The sequence below is a fragment of the Pteronotus mesoamericanus genome, unplaced genomic scaffold (genome assembly GCF_021234165.1).
Source record: "Pteronotus mesoamericanus isolate MK-2021 breed Mesoamerican mustached bat unplaced genomic scaffold, CSHL_Meso_final contig_726, whole genome shotgun sequence".
Taxonomy (NCBI): Eukaryota; Metazoa; Chordata; class Mammalia; order Chiroptera; family Mormoopidae; genus Pteronotus; species Pteronotus mesoamericanus.
The window spans coordinates 263,665-284,293 of NW_026555243.1; the positions used below are offsets into that span (position 1 = coordinate 263,665).

Here is a 20,629-nt window from a genome sequence, read left to right on the forward strand (position 1 = left end):
TATTGAATGAGTTGGAAATTAATAATGAGTCAGAATGAGTAAATGAATCCAAAAACAGGAACAAGAAAGTGACTACAGTTAAAGTGTGTGTAACTTCAGTGCTGAAATCTGACAGATTTTGGTGATTTGTCTGAAGATTACTAGAAGTTTCCAAAGTCCTAACAGAAAGTAATGGACTAGAGCAGAGGCTTGTTTCAGAATATGTATGCCCCAACTTCCCTCCCAAAGATCCTGAAGGGGCTATTATGAATGGTTTGAAAAAACATCCATGTGATTATGATGGGCACCCTCAAGAGCAGTCCACTGGTCTAAATCATTGCATAGTGCCAGAATATCAAAGAGAAGGAAAATATCCTCTTGGTTCGTATGGAGAAACTGAAGCCTTGAATAATACACGACTAGCCCAAACTGATGTCTCCAAATTCTCAGTTTTCACATACTGTTTCCAACCAATTCTACTGATTTAATTATCCAATCTATAGTATCAATAGAATTTCAAACTTGGGCTCACTCACTCTTAACTCTTCTCACTTGTGCTATGCTTGAGATTAAATCTGTGCTGAAGAAAACTTATTTCTAAGGCTTGTAGGTTGACACTGAAGGTCTCTGTCCTGTAAGACTTTTAAACCACATGATCACACAGTCCAATTAAATGATATCTGTGCATTCATGCAAACACTTACTGAGTACCTACTAATGTATCAGTCATTGATAGGTCCTAGGGATACAGTGGTAAATGATTCCTGCCCTCATGGAGGTAATGACAAAAACAGAAATTAATTGATTAACCAAGTAACATGCAAATAAACATAACCTGTAATTGCTTCAACAAACAAACAAACAACTTTGTAGGCACTTGCTTGGGGCAAGGGAGAAAAGACTTCTCTGAGTTATCAATCTAAGATCTTAAAGTTAGGTAGAAATTAGCCTGAAAGAGAGTTGCGGAAAGTTTCTAGGCGAGAAAACAGCATGTTCAGAAATCCTCATTAAACCAGAAACATCTATTTCATTCATTCCCTCTGAATATATTTACAGCATATTAAATTCTTTAAAGCGCTACCCAGATTTTATTATTTTGTTCATATGAAAAGTAATTTATACTCTTAATTGCTGTTGCTATATTCAGCCGATGTCCAATTAGGATAAATTCAAAACTCCGGTCCTCAACTAAATCGCAGTTTCAGATTGTCACCAGTGCCCTACGTAAAACGTTTCGTAATGACGTAAAAGCATGGACCTCCCTCCTATCGACCTATCCTATCCCACGCACTTAGCCAATCACAGTGTCGATCTCATGGCTTGACACCTCCCATCCCCAATCGCAGAACACCTTCTTCCTAGTAGGCCGCCCAGAGAAAGCCCGCTCCTCTGCAGGAATATCAATAGGGGAGCTATGGTGAGGAATGGAAGCCACGGATCTCGCGAGGATGCTCCCTTTAGTGCCTATTTCCCGAGGCGGGACGTCACGTGACGCAGCCTCGTCCAATCGGAGCACGGGCTGTAGGGGTCGCCGCGGTTCCCGCCAAATACGAGCGCGGCGGCCGCGGCAGCAGCGGCGCGGGCGGGAGGGCGAGCAGCAGCGGCCGCCGGACCGAAGCCCGCGCCTCCGCCGCCCGAGAGGATCTCGCGCTGCCGCCGGAACGATGCTGGAGGAACCGGAGTGCGGGGCGCCGGGTGCCAGGGGAGCAGCCATAGGTCTGTTTGGTCCCGCGCGGAGTAGTAGTGGGGGCGCGGCGAGCGGCCTGTGTGGGTTGAGGCAGTGGCTGCGGGTAGACGGGTGGTCCGGTCTCTGGCCGCTTCTCTACGCCTGGTGTTTGGTTCGTGGGGTCGTTACGATCCGGAGGAAGGGCCTTGTGATCCGAAGGGCGCCCTCCTTGACGTTATTGTTGCGACCGCGACCATTCCCCCCCACGCCCGTGCTTTTGCGTTAAGTTCGTTCTTTCAGGGCTCTCTGCGGTGACGGGTCAGTGTGGCCAGGAGGGGAAAGTGAGATCCAGAGAGGCGAAAGGGCCAGCTCTGGAGGTTGCGTTTGTGTCCTTTGAGCAAGTTGGACCCTGCAGACCCTCTGGCCGGGTGGGGAAACTGAGGCCCGGGGTCACATGGGCTCGGGGACCAGAACAGCTGCGTCTGCGGGCCAGAACAGGCCCAGGTAAGAGGTCTGGATGGTAGGTATTGTCAGGAAGCTGAGGCTCCCACATTCTTGGTCCTGTCGAATATACAAGGTGAAGACCTGCCCTTCTCCTTCCTGTGTCTTGGGATGGGGTTCCCACCACCTAGCGGGCCTCGGAAACAGGGTGGTGAACCAAGGAAAACTAGACTGCCCTCTCCCCTGCTTGACTTCCATTTTATCCCAAGCACTTGGCACAATGCTTGGCACTTAATAAGTGCCTGATAAATGTGTTGATTGACTGAATTAAAGATCGGCAGGGACATTAACTAGACTAATTCAGGGTTTTTCAACTGCAGCACTATTGACATGTGGGGCCCCCTTGTGCACTTGAAGGTGTGAAACAGCATCGCCAGCCTCCACCCATTAGATGCCAGTAGAAACCTCTCCTTCCCGGTTGTGACAACCAGATGTATCCAGACATTATCAAGGACCCCGGGGTGGGGAGGAGCTGGGGGAGGGGGCACTGGGGTGGCAGAATCGCTGCTGTAATTGTTTCCAGATTTGGGGATTTTACACAGTAAAATTCATGTAAAGTTAGGGGCACTGATTGTCATGAACAGTTTTTGATCTAGTAGGAGGGTTTAATTAAAAGTAAAGAAAGTATCACCTTGCTATGACCATACTATTATAAAGGGAAAGGATATTTTAACAAATAAAGTTAGGAGTGATGTAATATCAAGATAAGAAACAGTGGTAAGTTTATACGCACATGTGCATGAACTGTGCGCAGTGCTTTTGAACAGTCCATATCCCTCTCTGGAAGGGGGCACCTTTTCAGGTTGGCCGGAGGTTGCTTCTGCGCCCGGGTCATTTATGTTCCACTTGCATCAAATCTGGTGACTCGGGACTACACCAGTAAATCCTTGTGATTGTCCTAAAAATAAGTTCAAGTGGCTAAAAATTTTGTATCCTTCAGTTGAGGAGGGGGGGAATCCATGTTTTTGGTGCCTGAAAACTTGAGAATGATATTGTCTTGAAATGGGTAAAAAGGAAGTATGAGCTTTCCGGGTACCTTACATTTCAAGCTTGGATGAGGGGAAGGCAGTTTCATCTATGGACAGCTGAGTTTTTCAGAAAACCTGGGTCTACTTTTTAAAAATATTCACTTGTATATATCTTTTACAAAACATAAGTAGATTGCTGAAAATCAACTAGATTCTTCCAAGCCATCTCTTCTGTCAGGTATTTGAGGTATGAGCTTAAAAATATTTATGGTCATTTCTGCATCAGCTTTGATATTATTACTTTTCTTAAGACTTTTGGTGCAGGACAACATTTTTCCTTATTTTTTGACAATGCTTCAGTTCCTCCTGCCTGGCAAGCTCAAAATGCTTAAGTTGTATTACCTTCATAAACTCTTATTTAAAAAGAAAATAAACCCTATTCTAACTTTATAGAACTGGTTGGATTGAAGGTGGATGTTTTGAGACCCTATTAATTGTGATGTTGGTGCTATAGCGTTTTCTTTCGTCTCTAGTTTTACTCATCCCCTTCTTCATTGCTGCTGTTGCTGTATTCATTGATTTCCCCCTATGGGCCAGACCCTGAATTAGGTGCTGCAGGTACAGTGTAGAGCAAGTGTCCCTGCCATCACAGAGCTGCCATTCTGTACAGGGGGAGACATAATAAACAACGTAAGTTTCAGAGCAATAAATGACCCTAGGAAAATAAACCAAGAAGGTGTGACAGTGTCCAGGGCAAGATTTCTTAACCTATTAACATTTTGGGCCAGATAATTCTTAGTCATGGTGGGCCATCCTGTGCCTTGGAGGATGTTAGTAGTATCCCTGTCTTCTACCCACAAGATGCGAGTAGCACCCTTCCCCCAAGTCATGACAACCAAAATTGTCCTTAGACATTACCAACTCCCTGGGGTGAGGTTGGCAAAGTCACTAGAACTGGATAACCACTTTGTACATCATAGGTGCTACTTATGTATTTAATCCTTCATTATTTTGAGCATTTAAGAACTTATTCTTTGACACTTTTATTCACAGCAATGGATTGCAAAGACAGACCAGCTTTTCCAGTAAAGAAGTTAATACAAGGTAACTTTCTGGGAATAGGTTAAATATTTGTTCCTAATTTATACCCTTCATTGTCTCCTCAATTATACTTTTAATTTTACTTGAGCAGAGGTCATCTGTTGGAGTCTTTAGCAGCAGTGTCAAGGGGACAGGAGGGAAGAACAGTTGCAGTTTACATTTGGAAGCCTGGGAACTCATTTTATTACACTACTGTTTCCCTAGGTTCCCAGGAGCAAATCCAGAGATCGCTGCCTTTATCACAGTCTTTCAGCACTATTGACATTGTATAATTTTGGGGGGTGGGGTGGAGGGCTGTCATATACTGTAAAGAGTTTAGCAGCATTTCTGGCCTCTTCCCTCAAGTTGTGACAACCAATAATGTCTCCAGACATTGGTAGATGTTCTTTGGCAGGCACAGGTGCCCCAGGTGAACTATTGTTGTACAGGAAGATAAATGTCCTGAGTCCTTCTGTGTAAAAAGGGAGTGCATTTACAAGGAGGCCAGATTAATGGCTGGATTGTATTAAAAAACTTGGTTTCTGGTTTTTAAAGCTTGGTATCTAGTTCTCCCCTGTAGCGGTTTACCTTCTCTTGTGATGAATGATAGCAAGTTTGGTGGTGGTAGGAACTATGTTAAGGGCAACAGTCTCCTGAGGTTAAAGGATTAGGGGCAAACCATAGGACCCAAGGGCATGGTTGCTTTATAAATTATGAAAATGCCCACTGCCAAGCCCACTAAGGTTGACTTTTTTTTTTTTTTTTTTAATTTTAAAAAATCCTCACCCGAGCATATGTTTATTGATTTTTTTTTTTTTTTTTTTTTGCGGGGGGCGGGGGACATTGATGTGAGAGAAACATCAATTGGTTGCCTCCCGTTGGTGCTCTGACCAGGGATCGAACCCGCAACCTATGGTATACAGGATGACGCTCCAGTCAACTGAGCCACCCCGCCAGGGCAAAGTTTAATCATTTTTTAGCTTGCGGAATGTTAAAGTATCGATTGAGTGCTACTCTTCACATTTTCACTATAAAGACGTCCTCCTGTCTTCATTTCAGCTCGTCTGCCCTTCAAGCGCCTGAATCTTGCCCCAAAGGAGAAAACCAAGGAAGTGTCAGACAACATAAGAAGCTCTCCAAGTGCCCCTGCACAAAGTCAAGTCCCTGATGTGGAAACCTCTTTGGACAACTTGGAGAACAACTTTCACATGGGTTCTGATGTAGATTTTAGGCCAAAACTTGCCAATGAGAAGGGTCCCTTAGATAACTTTTTAGAAAGTAGAGTCAAAATAAATGTTGGCAAGACCACAGCGATCAATTTGATGGAGGACTCAAGTGACCAACCAAACGACATTGCGGCTTACAGTAAACTCAGTTCTGCAGCCTATCCCTCCTTGGAGGAAGCTGTAAATGGGGTCAGAGAAGAAGTTGAAGATGAGGGGGTGCTGCTGAAGGTTAGTCAGAAGGACGAGCTGGCATTTCCTGAGGAGACTCTTTTAGACATTCCATACAAAACAGAGGAGGAGAGTGCTGGCTCAGGGGGCACAGTGAGGAGCGGAGACAGGCAGAAAGCACCTCAGAGCTGCCCCACATTGACAGATTGTCTGAGAATGTGCTCAGAGAAGGACCGGGATGGTTGGAGTGAAGCCGGGGACATCTTGTTCAGAAGGAAGGTGCCCGTGGTGGTCTTGCAGGATATCCTGAGTATAAAACCTGGAGCTAAGTCTACAGCAACCCCTCTGGACCAGGGCATGCCCTCTGAGAGTGAGATGCTGGAGTCTGGCCCTGAAGAAGACTCTGTCCTCAGCCATTCGTCCCTGAGCTCTTCCTCTCCTACCAGCTCACCTGAGGGGTGGTCTGTTTCTGAAAATCAGCACAGCGGTCCTAGTCCCTTCCCCACCTCCACACCTGTCCGCAGAGTGAGTATCTCCCCAAATCCCAGCATGTCAGGGATGATGGCACTTCTAGTCTAGCCCCTTTTTACCCAGGGGCATGGTGTCCTTCAGGTGGTTAGTAGTTGAGTGAGTGGGACAACAAACTAGGTATTGTAACTTCTGATGCAGAATTTTAATTTGTTTTTCAATATCAAAGACCTTTAAAAGAGGTATTCGGTGATATGTACTGTACATTGAGATGTGTTGGTGGCTAGTTTAATCAACAGTATGTCCAGGTCATTTTGGCAGCCTTTGTTGTTCACACCTAGTTAGTGGTTGGTCAATTTAGCCATTTTAGGATGATGGCAGTAAGCAGGACCTGTATTCCTCCGTGTCATACTTTAGCTTCAGCTCCCTCCATTCCTTCTTGTTACAACACAGACTTGTAAGGGTGTTGGTGGTGAAGAGTCAGCATTGGTGAAGAGACCCCAAGACAGCAGGAAGACTAAAATGGGGGACTCTTTAGAGTCAGCTCTTGTCAGTATGGCCACCCATCTTTAAAAACTCAGAGCAATAGGAACAAAAGAAGGGGAACCTGGCACCATTTTTAAGGACCCCAGAAGGATGGCTTTGTTACTGGTTTCTGATCAGCACAATGGCAAATGTCACTGTTCTCATCTGTCTTTGTGGTCTTTTGAGTAAACCTGGTAAAATCAACTTAAGAATCCCAAAGTGTGTCTATCAGTGTTTTGGTTTAATGGAACTTCTGTTTGTTTAATATATATAGTTGGATCCCGGGATGGGTCTTTCAATTTCTTCCTGCTTAATTTGACCATAAACCACCAACCTTGATTACTTTCTGAACTTTGACCTCCAAAGAGTTAATTATTTTTCTAGATGATTACATTTTTTTATTGATTGATCTTTTTTTTCCCCTTTGGAGAGAAAGAAATATCAATTTGTTGTTCTACCCATTCGTGCATCCACTGGTTGCCAACTGTATGTGCCCTGACCAGAGATTGAGCCTACAGCCTTGGTATATTGGGGCAACGATCTAACCAATTGAGCTACCCTGCCGGGGCTGATTTCATTTCTTGTTTTTCATATCGTGTATAAGAGAACGGAGAAAATGACTTCCTCTGTAAGTTCACAAAGTATCAATCAGTTGTGGAGCAAAGTTTTTTTCTTCTAAGTTTCTCAGTGTGGCAGATGGATATACATTTTTAAACTTCCACCTGAGCTGATATACTCTCAGAATCAGAGTTTGAGTCCCTCTTGCTGTAATCTATATTGTTTTTTCCATCTGGGTGGTTGAAACCCTTCCAGACTGCTGCTAATCCTTTATAGAACTACAATGTCACATGATATGTCATGGCCGGTTAGCTTGGAGAATAGGACATTACACATGTTTCCATTAATAACTTCATTGAGTATATTTTTATGTCCATAGCCAAGCCTGAGAATTGGGAGGTTACATTGTTGGGCATTGTCATGAAACAATTTTACTTCTGTCCACTGGCCCAAATGGCTCTGATACAGCTGAGCACAGGAACCAAATGTGCTCAATTTGGGAAATCCTGCATCTGAGATGCTAAATCTTACTCCGAACACAGGCTTGGAGTTTTGAAGTGCTCTAGAAGGCATTGTTATCATAGCTTAGCAAATAGTTCACACTGCAAGTGGTGAAGGCTCAGGCTGCCCCAGAGCCTGTGGCAGAAAATTGTCCCAGGAGGGCCCTTCCATGGCAAGAGTGGAAATGGAGCCCCCTAATACTGGGTGACACCAAAGATATGAGAGTAAAGTGAAGTGATCATCAGGAGCACCTGGATGCTGTGATGGCGGGACTTCCTGAGAGGAGAGCTGAAGAGCAGCTCCAACCATACACACACATACATATACACACACAGCCTTCCAGTTTATCTCCTTCCCTTTTGGGAGTACTGGATTTCCTGATTTGTTTGTGCCTTCTCTGGTTGTTCTGTAACTCAATCAGCTTTCCCTGCCTTGGCATTAGAGATTTTCCTGATGCCTGTTACTGTGGGGAACACTTTTGTTTTTCCATCTTCCCTCTATCTCCTTTTCAGATTATAGGCAGACACTCGCTGGAAGCTTACAGATTGCTTCATATTACTGTGTAACGTATGTGATTTTTTTTACTGCACTCTGTTAGTCCTGGAGTTGGTACCTCTGTATTTGGGAACTTTCCTCTATTTTGTGTGTTGTTGTTTTAGGTGTTTTGTTTTCTTCATGAGGAGCTTGTTAAAATGCAGATCCTTCTGTCCCTTCCCAGAGATCTAGAGACTCTCACTTTGAAAAACAATAGTTTAGAACATGTTTTTTAGATAATCCCAAAGTCTTTTGACTAGCTTAAAGAATTTCTGTTTAGCATTAGAGATTTTTAGCCTTAGAACCATTTCCCAAGTGTGTTGTCAATGAGATATACAAATTATTCCACAATGAAAATGTTGATACAGTTGTGTTATTGGAATTTCTGCCTATAAATGAGCCCAGATTGCTGGAACTTTTTCCTATGTAACTTTAATTCTACAAGTACTAAATTCTCCACATTAAGAAAAAAAATTTTTTTTGTCCTGACTGGGTGGCTCAGTTGGTGTATCACCTTGAACACCAGAAGGTTCCAAGTTTTGATTCCCAGGCAGGACATATAAAGTTTTCAGGTTCGATCCCTGGTCGGGGTACCCATATGGAAGGCAACCAATGGATGTTTCTCTCTCTCTCTCCCTCCCTCTTTCCCTCCTTTCCTCTCTGTAAAATCAGAAAACATCCTCAGGTGAGGATTTTTAAAAAATTATTAAAACAAAATAGTCCCTTTTGGCCCCCCTTTTTCTCCCCCAGGTTGTCGTTATTATCATCTTCTATTTCTGGTGTAGATGAGAGATCACTTAGGAATGCACAGTGTCATTTTGTTTATGTGAACATATACTGTAAATTTGTTTTTTCAGTGAGAGGTGCTTCATATTTTTTATATTGGGTTGGGGAAAGGTATCTCTTTTTAACTGGCAATGGTGTGGATATACTGCACTTGACAAAGTCAGCCTCATTGATGGATTTTCTCTTGTCTCTAATTCTCAGCCCTGACAAAACAGTAATTGTGATGAATTCTCTTCTGCTTGTTTTCTGAGGCTGTTCAGTCAGTAGTTTTGCACGTTGTCATTGAATAATTTTTCCCCACTTGCACTCAAATATGACTGGACCAATTTGGCTGTGTCTTTTCCCCTCTGCCTTTTCTCTTCTGCCATTAGGTTTTTAGCTGCCGCTTTTGAGCCCATCCATACCAGCCTCTCATGTCATTTGCTGCAGCTTGTCTCCTTTAAGCTTAGAAATTAGATCTCCAAAGTAAATAGGCTCTAAGAGGATTCTCCTGAATAAAATGCAGGAATTTTAATGTGCAGATACAGTTAAATCTGCCTTGACCGGAGGTAGTTGGTATGTGTTTCAGGGATCCTGGGTCTTCTTTTTGGCATCTGTGTTCCAGATAGATAAAATGTATGGCACGTGATTTTGAGAGAGTTCTATAAATATTTGTGCCATGTCACAAAGATAAAATTGTATCAGACTAATAATGTCCTCCCAAATGTCTGGTAAAGCAGTAAAGATACTGGTTTTGTTTAGTTTATTTTAATTAATTTATTTATTATTGATTATAGAGCGAGAGAAACGAGTCATTGTTCCATTTATTTATGCATTCATTGGTTGATTCTTGTATGGGCTCTAACCTGGGATCAAATACAACCTTGGCATAATGGGACAGTGCTCTTGCCAAGTGAGCTACCCAGCCAGGGCCAGAAGAGATACTGGTTTTGTAATAATTGTAATTGCTGAGGTTGTTGGATATCATTAAGGAGGCTTCTGATAGTCATTTTAACTGTAGTATTCCCAGACTCACCGCAAAGGGGAAGTAGTATAAAAGGCACTTGATTGTGCAGCTGAAATTCCACAAGTATGGGCAAGACTAAATGTGCCCAACCCCTCTCCACCAAATACTCTTACATAGGAGTCTGATAATCACATTCTCTATAATTTTTGAACACAAAGGACAGTGGTATAGCAAAGTAAAAATTCTGCTGTTAAATTCTTTCCTGTGGAAGGGAAGCCCACAGATTTAGCAGACAAAGTGGATTCTGAAGAGGCAGGTGCTTTTTCTTAAGCTCTTGGAGATGATTTTGGTAACTGGCATTTCTGTTAGTACACACTCACTTGGGCACAGTCTCAGTGGCGTTTGAGTTCCTGCCAGCACATAGCTTTCAGATGACTGCTCAACCCTTTCCTATAGAAAGACTGAGTCCAGAAAGAACTTGGTATGCCATATAAGAAGGATGCCTTTTTGAGACTTTTGACCTGTTTTATTCTGTCAGGGCAGAGGCTTCCCCAGATAGAGAAATCATAGTTACATAGCTTTTTCAATATCATAGTTACATAGTTTTGTCAGGCCACCTTAAGAGAAATGGACCTTTGGTTTTCCACCTCTACTTCAGTCTCATTTTTTGGCTGCCTGTCCCAGCCTGAACTTACTCCCCACTGCTCTTCAACCTAATGGTTTGGTTGCCAGGACTCCCTGGTCTGGAGAGAGCTTAGGCCAGTAGTCTAAACAGTTTGTATTTTGATCTCAGACCATTTGGCCAGCATGGTGCATGAATCCAACCATGTGTCTTTGTCACCATGCTCAGTTTGAAGCATAGTGATAGTATTATGCTCTAGAATATAGTGGTTCCAGATAAGATTGCCTCCTCTGGCAAGTTGATCTTTTATTTCTGAGTGTTCACTCACATTGTACAAAAGCAGAACTTTACCAGGCAGAAGCACATATTGGTGGCCCATGGAAATCTAACCCATTAACATGTTTTATTTGATTCACATAGTGTTAGTTTTTATTGCTATATTTTCTTTTTCTTTCTTTTTTTGTATCCCTCCCCCCCTTAGGCCTTCCTTTTTCTCTCTCTCAATCCAGATTTTTAAAATTAATTAATTAATTATTTTTAGAGAGAGGGGAAAGGAAGAGAAAGAAACATTGATGTGTGAGAGAGACATTGGTTGCCTCTCATCCATGCCCCAACCGGAGACTTGGCCCACAACTCAGGCATGTGCCCTGACCACAGTTCTAATCAGCTACCTTTTGGTTCACAGGCTGGTACTCAATCCACTGAGCCATACCAGACAGGATGCTATTTTTTTATTATTGATTTTAGAGAGAGAGGAAGGGAGGGAGAAAGAAATATCGACTTTCTGTTCCATCTATTTATGCATTCACTGGTTGACTCCTGTTATGTGTCCTTACTGAGGTTGAACTTGCAACGTTGGCACACTGGGACAATGCTCCAACCAACTGATCTACCTGGCCAAGGCCACATAGCATTAGTTTTTAGATATTATGTACTAAATTCACATAAAATTGACAATTCTCTCTTGCAAATTGCCTGTAAGAGCTCCATCCTCTTTGGCCAGGGCACATCATCTCTAGTTGGCTGCAAATCTTATCACTCCATGTCACCTGCATTGCTTTTATTTTTGAGCTCACCATGTTTTTCTTTTGTTTGGCCCTTGTCATTTGTGCCATCTGCCCCTCTCCCATTTTCCGTCTCATCCCCAGATGCACACATGTGTCAGTCATTGGAGTGTATGACCCTGCTAAGACATTTTGGTCTGTATGGTGGAAACTGGTAACTAGAAAGGTTTTCAATTTTCTTATTTTGCAAAGAAGTTTTTTAAATTTATATTTATTTCAGATTTTATTTATTTTTAGAAAGAGGAGAAGGGAGGGAGAAAGAGAGGGAGAAAAACATTGATCAGCTGTGTCTTGTTCACCCCCAACTAGGGACTTGGCCTGCAACTTAGGCATGTGCCCTGACTGGGAATTGAACAGGTGACCTTTTGGCTTCTAGGCCAGTACTCAGTCCACTGAGCCACACCAGCCAGAACAAGAAGTTCTTTGGTTTTTAGAGAGAGAAAGAGAAACATCATATTATTATTCCACTTACTTATGCATTCATTGTTTGTTTCTTCTATATGCCCTGGCTGGGGATTGAACCTGCAACCTTGGCTTATCAGGACGATACTGTAACCAATTGATCTACCTGGCCAGGGCCACAAAGGAGTTCTTAATAGTGTATCACTTGTTTCCTTCTTCCCTCCCCTGAAGGACAATGTATAACAGTGACTGAAACAGCCCACATTTAAAGATACATGTCTTTCGTTTCAGATAACTAAGAAATTGGTCAAAGGTTCTGCTGAGAAGAACAAGATGAAACTACAAAGAGTAAGACATTGTCCCTGAAATAGAAAATTAACCTGCTATGCTTTTTGCATTAAATATAAGCTAAACCCTTTGCACTTCCCTCAGCCCAGTTTTTACTTCTCCCAGTTTATCCTGACCCTCATTGTGACTCTTGCTTCATTTTACATAACAGGGCATCGTAGATTGCATCATTTTTAGCTTTGCTGAAGCCTAAGGCTTTGCATGTAGGCTTTTCTAAGCTATTATTATTACCATAATAATAATTGTGTATCTTGTAGCTTAAAATTGTCTACACAAGAACCTACTCCCTTTCCTTGCATCCCAGGCTCCTATGAATAAAGTTAAGTTCCATTCCTTCCCAGGTACTGTAGCATTTTCATGGCCCCAATAGTCGATGGGTAATTACCACTTAGTGGTACACTGCTGAGTTGTGGACTCTGTTATCTAGGGATCAAGCAGTGCATGCAAGGTTTTTCTTTATTACTGCTGTGAAAAACAGAGAAGGCCAGTGGGCCTCTTCCCTCCTACGCCAGCTCGTGGAAGGGGCACCAGTGACAATTGGCTGTGGGTTCACCAGTTGCTTCCTGTGCTGTCCCATCTATGGTTGTGTTCAATTTTTGTGGATCTGATTTTGGTGGCTTCTTTAGAGTTTATCTCATCCTCCCTTGAGATTTTAGAGATGGCCACACGTGGGTGCAAGTGGAGACTGGACTCAAATAAAGCTGAAGGGACCTGATTTATCTGATCGACACTTGATTTCTAGAGTCTTCTGTCTTCTTTTAAGCAGTGGGAAACTGCTAGTCTCATTACTTGATCCAGGCCAGACACTATCATAAGTACCCTGTGTGTCAAGTGAAGATTCTGAGGATACTTGGCGAGAAGCAAACATTCATACATCTCTAACAGACTCCATGGCTTTTATTAAAGCAACCAAAGAGTTATCAGGGCAAAGGGTAGAAAATTCTCTAAAGACAAGGCATAATCATGTACTAAGACCAAAAGTGGAGTTGTTGGGCTCCTCACCTTGGGAAGACCATCTTTGGTGGTAATGTAATGGTCCTTGAAAGTTATCCTGTGCTGTGTTAGAGGCTTACTTGCCCTCTGGTCACATGAATTCAGGATTCTGTAACTCCATGCCCCAGGCCACATACCAGTTCTGTGGAATGAGGGACTGCTGTGCTAAAACAAGGCATTATCATCTTAACGAATATCAAAGACACTAGCTGTTTTCTCCTTACTAATACAAATTACTTTTCATCCTTTCTTCACATCTACCCTTCTTTTCAGATCCTGGGAAATGGTTTTAAAGCTTTAAAAAAATAATTTTTTTTTGCTTTTATTTTTTAATGTGTTTTCAGTTGTTCCCCACTGTCTTAAGACTTTATTCATCAGGTTTCCTGTCCTTGCTTCACCTTATCTTCTGTTTTAAAAGAAGTAAAATAAACCCTGTCATTTGGTATGGTTTTGGGGAGGATTGGAACAAAAGTGCTTTTGTTTTAGAGACCAGGAGGCAAAACCTATGTTTATCATTATTTTACTACAGATTTCTGATTAAATAAATGCAGGTCAAAAGAACAGTGGGCACCCTGCATAGGCAGCCCTGGGGTACTTAACCTTTTTCAATTAAGTAAAAAGTTAACTCCACTCCATCTATAAAGAAGGTGTTTTAAATGAATCTTATTTTAAATGGCCCACAAGGTCCTATGGTAATAGCTAATTCTGACAACAGAAGGAAATGTGACGGAAAAATCACTTCCATGAAAGGATGTTGACAATCAGGCTTCTAGAGCTGGTTCCTACATTCTTTCCCTTTTTGTTTGAACTTCTTGTCCCATGATGCTGACTTGACCCTTCCCGGGAGGTCTGCAGGGGAAACAGCTGTCAAATTGTCTCTTGGTTGCAGGATAAGGAGCGTTTGAACAAGCAGCTGAAGTTACGGGCCAAAAAAGAGGAAAAGGAGAAGCTGAAAGAGGAGGCGAAGCGGGTTAAAGAAGAAGCCAGAAAGAAGAGGGAGGAAGAGAAGGAGCTGAAAGAGAAGGAGAGGCGTGAGAAAAGGGAGAAGGAAGAAAAGGAGAAGGCAGAGAAGCAGCGGCTCAAGGAGGAGCGGCGCAAGGAACGGCAGGAGGCCCTGGAGTGAGTGCCTTCCCCAGGGTGGCATGAGCACTCTGGGGCAAGGCCACTCCCTCCTTCCCTCCCTTTCTGTATCTTCCCCGAGGAAGGGATAAAAGAAGCCAGAACCCCGGTGTTCTCTCCCTTCTCCCCTGCCTCTGTCTTCCAGGGACTCCTGTGCAGACTCCTGCCTGACTTGTGGGTTCTTGTCTGGGAACACAGGCTTGCTTTGTGTGCATCGGGCTCTGGTTGGCTGAAACTGAATTTCATGTCCCACAGGGCAAAGCTGGAGGAAAAGAGGAAAAAGGAAGAGGAGAAACGATTGAGAGAAGAGGAAAAGGTAGGCATCCTCCCAGAACCTCCATATTTCAGCGTGTTTGAGAGATGGGTCCTAAAATTGTCAAAAACAGTATTTTTGCCTAATGCCGCCCAGTGTTCCCTAAGTCATGGGAGGTCCGGTGTCTCCACAGGGAATGTCACCTGTGTACGTATGTTCCTGTAGCTTGTTGTCATGCTGACCTGTCCCATGCCTGCTAGCTTGGTGCCCCAGGCCTTCTGCCCACAGGAGCACCTGTGACACTTGAGATTGTTCAGTACCCAGTTGAGAGCTGATGGGTTTTAAAAATTAACATCAAAATAATGCTTTCAACTTAAAAGTGCTCAGGGTTTAGTTCTAGGAGCCTTTGTGTGTTGCAGACAAATGCAGTTTCATTTTCTCATCATCTATTAAATTGCAGCGCATTAAAGCAGAAAAAGCCGAAATCACAAGGTTCTTCCAGAAACCAAAGACTCCACAGGCCCCCAAGGTGAGCAGCAGCTTTCTTTAGCCTTGCTTTTTGTTGCTGTCAGGCTTTTCCTTTGGGAAAATAAAAGGGTATCTTCTGATCAAAGGGAGCTTCTGTTTCTGGTAGAGCCTGGAGGTTCTCGATATGTTCTAGAAAAGGCAAAAAGTGGCATATTTGCTAAAAGTCGTGTGTTCAGAGGCTGCCTCGTCAACAGTTCTGTGTGAGGAGCAGTGTGGGAAGGTATAAAAGAAAATCTAGTCCTTATCCTTGGAACTTGACACACAAGATAAGAAGCAAGATTAAGCATAAAGCAAGAGTCCATAATCCCTCTTCCCCAGTGTCACCCTCTGAAGTAGCATCTGCTGGTGCAGACCCCAGATTCCCCACCCTTCCCTTCTCCCTCTATACTCCAGAGGTAACCCATCTCCTCTATTGCAAGGGTTTCCTTCCAGATACTTCTGCATTTAGATCCCTTTGTATGTTTGTGCAATTATACATATATAAATCAACATTGATCTATATTTATGGTGTTACTCCTTTGTTTGCATCACTGTAACATAGATTCTTGCCAGGTCAACACATTTGGGTCTACTTCATTCTTTTTTGTTGCTGCATAATGCTTCATAAGGTGGATAGCATCATGGTGTATACATAATATTCACCTATTGATCACCCCCATCAGTGGTGCCATGAATGTCACTGACACTACTATCTGCACAGGTGCCTTCCTTTAGGATGGCCACCTGGAGGTGGACTTGCTGCTAAATCCAAGGGTATACACTTAAGTGAGATTCTATGAGTTATTGTCCAAGTGCCCTCCCAATGGGAAATGCTGGTGTATGTTCCCCAAAACATGAAAGTACAGTCTTCCCTACCTGCCACCACCACTGGATGTGATAACCTTTTTTTTTTTAAGCTTAAACATCACAAAGTTATTACATCACAATTCTGCAGATCAGAAGTCTTACGTAGTTTTCATTGGGCTTAAGTAAAAAGTGTTAGAAGCTCTGTGTTTTCTTGCTGGAGACTCTTAGTGGAGAAGATTCTGGTCTTTTTCGTCTAAAAGAAGTGCCCATATTCCTTGGCATGTGGCCTCTTCCTCCACCTTCAAAGCTAGTAGCCTTGAGTCTCTCTGATTGTTCTTCCATAGTCATCTCTCTCTTTCAGATTTTCTTTTAAATTCGCCAATCTGATGGGTAAAAAATTGATATTCTTTTTTCACTTTACATTTTTCATGTCTAGTGTAATTGAGTATGTTTTTGATTTTGACATTTTTTTAGAGAGAGGGGAAGGGAGGGAGAGAGACAGGGAGAGAAACATCGATGTGTAAGAGAAACATCGATTAGCCACCTCTCACATGTCCCCAACCAGGGACCCAGCCTGCACTGCAACCCAGGCACATGTCCCAACCAGGAATGAACCAGAAACCCTTCAGTTTGCAGGACATTGCTCAATCCACTGAGCCACACCAGTCAGGACCGTTTGCCATGGTATTTCTTTACAAGATTGGCTTTCTGTCCTGGTCTCCAGGAGTTATTTATATAGCCAGGATTTTGTCCTTGGTGATACACACCACAAATATTTTCAGTCTGTTAACTTGCCTTTCTTTTTTTAAGATTTTATTTATTTACTTTTAGAGAGAGGGGAAGGGAGGGAGAACGAGACGGAGAGAAACATTGATCAGTTGCCTTCCATACGCCCCCAGCTGGGGACCTGACCCACAACCCAGGCATGTGCCCTGACTAGGAATTGAACCCACAACCCTTTGGTTCGCTGGCCAGCACTCAATCCACTGAGCATTATCAACCAGGGCTGTTAACTTGCCTTTTAATTTGTGTGGTTTCTTTTCTTGTAATTTTTTGTTTTAATGTCAATTCTTTTTTTTTTTTTTTTTTTAATGGCAATTGGCTTTTGGTTGGAAAGCCTTCGGATATGGTTATAGATGCATTCTCCTTTTTTTCAGGCTTTTGTTTTGTTTAGGGTTTTTTTTTAAAGATTATTTAACTATTTTTAGAGAGAGGGGAAGAGAGGGACAAAGAGCGGAAGAGAAACATCGGTGTGCGAGAGATAAATCATTGGTTGCCTCTCACACGCTCCCAACTGGGGACCTGGCCCACAACCTAGGCATGTGCCCTGAGTGGGACTCTAACTGGCAATCTTTTGGTTCATAGGCCAGTGCTCAATCCACTGAGCCACACCAGCCAGGGCCTAGGTTTTGTTTTTTATGTCTAGTTCCTTAGCCTAACGGAAATCCCTGTGTTTGTAATGTGGGGCATATCCCTTTTCCGATATGGATACTCAAAGTTCCCATTACCGCCTGTTAGAACAATCAGCTGGTTGTTGGCCTCGGGTGCATGTTGGAATCACCAGGGAGCTTCAAAGAACACTGGGGTCTTCTAGTCACAGTGCTGACATAGGGAGACACGGCTTGCTTCCTCACACAACCTCATCAAAATTACAACTAAAATATAGAACAACCATCTCTAAGAACCATCAGAAATTGAGTTGAATAGAAGTCTGACAACTACAGAATTAAACCATATGTGTCTCGACTGGTAGGGGTAGCAGAGATGCGGAGGGGCTGGTCCCACACCCATATGTGGTGGATAAAAATTCTGGAGGGATATCTCAGGAACGAGGAGTCCCAGCCGCATACCAGGCCTGTTAGCCCAAGGTTCAAGTGCCAGGAAGATAAGTCCCTAAAACTTCTGGCTGCAAAAGCCAGCAGGGATTGAATCAGTGGAAGAAACTGCTGGAGTTCCAAACAGTTCCCCTTAAAGAATCCCCACAGACTCGTCTGCTCAGACTTACTCCATCTGAGCTCCAGCACCAGGGTAGCAGCTTGAAAGGCACCAGTGGTATACAGGGAGAAACAGGGTTGTTCTGACATCAAAGCAGGTAGAAGCCATTGTCCCTTTTCAGTGGCTCCCCACAGAGCCACTGAGCCGTCAAGTGGGTGCCATATCTGAGACTTTATCAGCCTGGTTCACACTGTTTGGCCCTCCTTGTAGAACCCCAGAGACTCAGCTCCACCAAGCTTAAGGGCCGACCTAACCTCCTTTTCTATATGGGTGGCAGGTCTTTGCTCAGGATTCACAACTTCCTAAATCCTCTCAAACAAGCAACAGCTGTCCTCAGTGAGCTCCAGGCCCAGCAGAAGCAGCCTGCTTAATTTCACAGTTTGGCTTCACCTAGGAACCTCCAAGCCCAGCACAAGTAGCAGCCATCTCAGATTGCTTTATAGCTCAGGCAGGGTGGCCCTGGGCAAAACACAGTGGGTGTGACCTTGGCCTGCACCACCCCAGGAAACCCCAGGGCCAACTCACTCGGTGGACAGCTAGCTATAGACCACCTTAGAGCACCGCCACCCTGCCCCTGCACAGCTGATCCTCCACGGAGGGCAAACATTGGTGGTCAGTGGTCACAGCCTGGGTAAATCCCTCCCATTGACTTGCCAACAGCAATCAAGGCTCAACAAAGAGGAGGGTGTGCTCAGCCCACACGAAGGGCTCACCTTGGGTGCCCAGCTTGGGTTACAAGGGAGGCTGTACCACTGGACCCTACAGGACACATACTACATGGAGTCAAAGCAGCTCTACTGAATACATAGCAACAAACACAGAGAGGCTGCCAAAACAAGGAGACAAAGAAATATGGCCCAGATGAAAGAACAGATCAAAATTCCAGAAAAAGAGCACTATATCAAATTCAGAGTTCAAAACACTGGTTATAAGGATGTTCAGAGAACTCAGTGAGGACCTCAGCAGCATAAAAATGACCCAGTCAGAAATTAAGGATACACTAGCTGAAATAAAGAACAATTTACAGGGAAAGAACAGTAGAATGGATGAAGCTGAGACTCAAATCAATGATTTAGAACAAAAAAATGAAGATAGGATAAATAGTTTCTGCTACAACTTCAGGAGGTCCAACATTCACATTATAAGTGTGCCAGAAGAAGAGAAAGAGCAAGAAATTAGAAATCTGTTTGAAAAAATAATGAAAGAAAACTTCCCTAATTTGACGAAGGACTAGACATGCAAGTCCAGGAAGCACAGAGAGTACCAAACAAGGTGGATGCAAAGAGGCCCACTCCAAGACACATCATAATTAAAGTCCCAAAGGTTAAAGAGAATCTTAAAAGCAGCAAGAGAAAAGTTACCTACAGGGGAGTTCCCATAAAACTGTCAGCTGATTTCTCAAAAGAAACTTTGCAGGCTAGAAAGGATTGACAAGAAATATGCAAAGGTGTAAAGAGCCAAGATTGTTCTACCAGCAAAGATTATCATTTAGAATCGAAGGGCAGATAAAGAGCTTCTAAAACAAGAAAAAACTAAAGGAGTTCATAATCACCAAACCATTATTACGTGAAATGTTAAAGGGACTTAAGAAAAAGATCAGCCCTGGCGGGTGTGGCTCAGTGGATTGAGTTCTGGCCTGTGAACGAAAGGGTCGCAGGTTCGATTCCCAGTCAGGGCACATGCCTAGGTTGCAGGCCAGGTCCCTGGTAGGGGGCACACAAGAGGCAACCACACATTGATGTTTCCCCCTTTTTCCCTTCCCCTCTAAAATTAAATTTTTTTAAAAAAGATCAAACCTATGAATAATAAAATGGTGAAAATACATATCAACAAATGAATCTGTAAAACTAAGCAAAAGAGAACAGACAGAATCATGGATGTGGGGAGAGCGTTTTGATGGTTGCCAGATGGGAATGGAATATGGAGGAATAGGTGAGGAGGTGAGGGGATTAAGAAGTAAAAATAGGTAGTTACAAAATAGCCATGGGGATGTAAAGTACAGTATAGGAAATAGAGTAGCCAAAGAACTTATACACATGACCCATGGGAATGAACAATGGCCTGGGGATTGCTTGAGGGAGTGAGAAATGCTGGATGGAAGGGGCAAATGGGGGGAAATCGGGACAACTACAATAGCATAATCAATAAAATATAATTTTTAAAAAAGAACACTAGGGCCTGGGTCCCATCCTGTAGAACACCATGGACCTGGTGTGGGTACCAGGATTTCTGACAGTTCCTGGATGACCCTGTCATGGGGCCACGATGAGGACTCTGGCCGCTCTTTCCTTGCTGATGTGAAAGATTGGCTTTCTTATATTAGACTTCATAGATACAGATTGTCCTCACTTCATGCGCCCACATATGCTGCCAGCATTGGGATCCACTGACACAGAAATTAACAATGCTGAAGGAGCCTGAGCAGGTAAATCAAACCTGGATTTTACAGTGGGTGGTTCTTAGAACACAGACACCAGTGTTTCAGGTTCATGTCTTCCTTCAGTGTCAAAGTTGGCCCTGTGTTGAAAGTCACTTTATATCATAAAAGTGTGTCTTTTGGTAAGCTGGTCACTTTCCAGGTCTCAGTTTTCTCACCTGACAGCTCAGGTCTTA

At 43.4% G+C, this 20,629-nt stretch overlaps 1 protein-coding gene across 1 annotated transcript in view; it reads left to right on the plus strand.

Annotated features, from left to right (window-relative positions):
• The first annotated feature begins 1,624 nt into the window (after positions 1–1,624).
• Positions 1,625–20,629, plus strand: part of CHAF1A (chromatin assembly factor 1 subunit A) — a 28,655-nt gene continuing 9,650 nt past the window's right edge. The window contains exons 1-7 of the mRNA XM_054582837.1: positions 1,625–1,695; positions 4,168–4,218; positions 5,254–6,113; positions 12,286–12,342; positions 14,225–14,454; positions 14,710–14,770; positions 15,168–15,236. Of these exons, the coding sequence (XP_054438812.1) occupies positions 1,644–1,695; positions 4,168–4,218; positions 5,254–6,113; positions 12,286–12,342; positions 14,225–14,454; positions 14,710–14,770; positions 15,168–15,236 (1,380 nt within the window). The 5' untranslated portion in view covers positions 1,625–1,643. The remainder of the gene's footprint in view (positions 1,696–4,167; positions 4,219–5,253; positions 6,114–12,285; positions 12,343–14,224; positions 14,455–14,709; positions 14,771–15,167; positions 15,237–20,629) is intronic.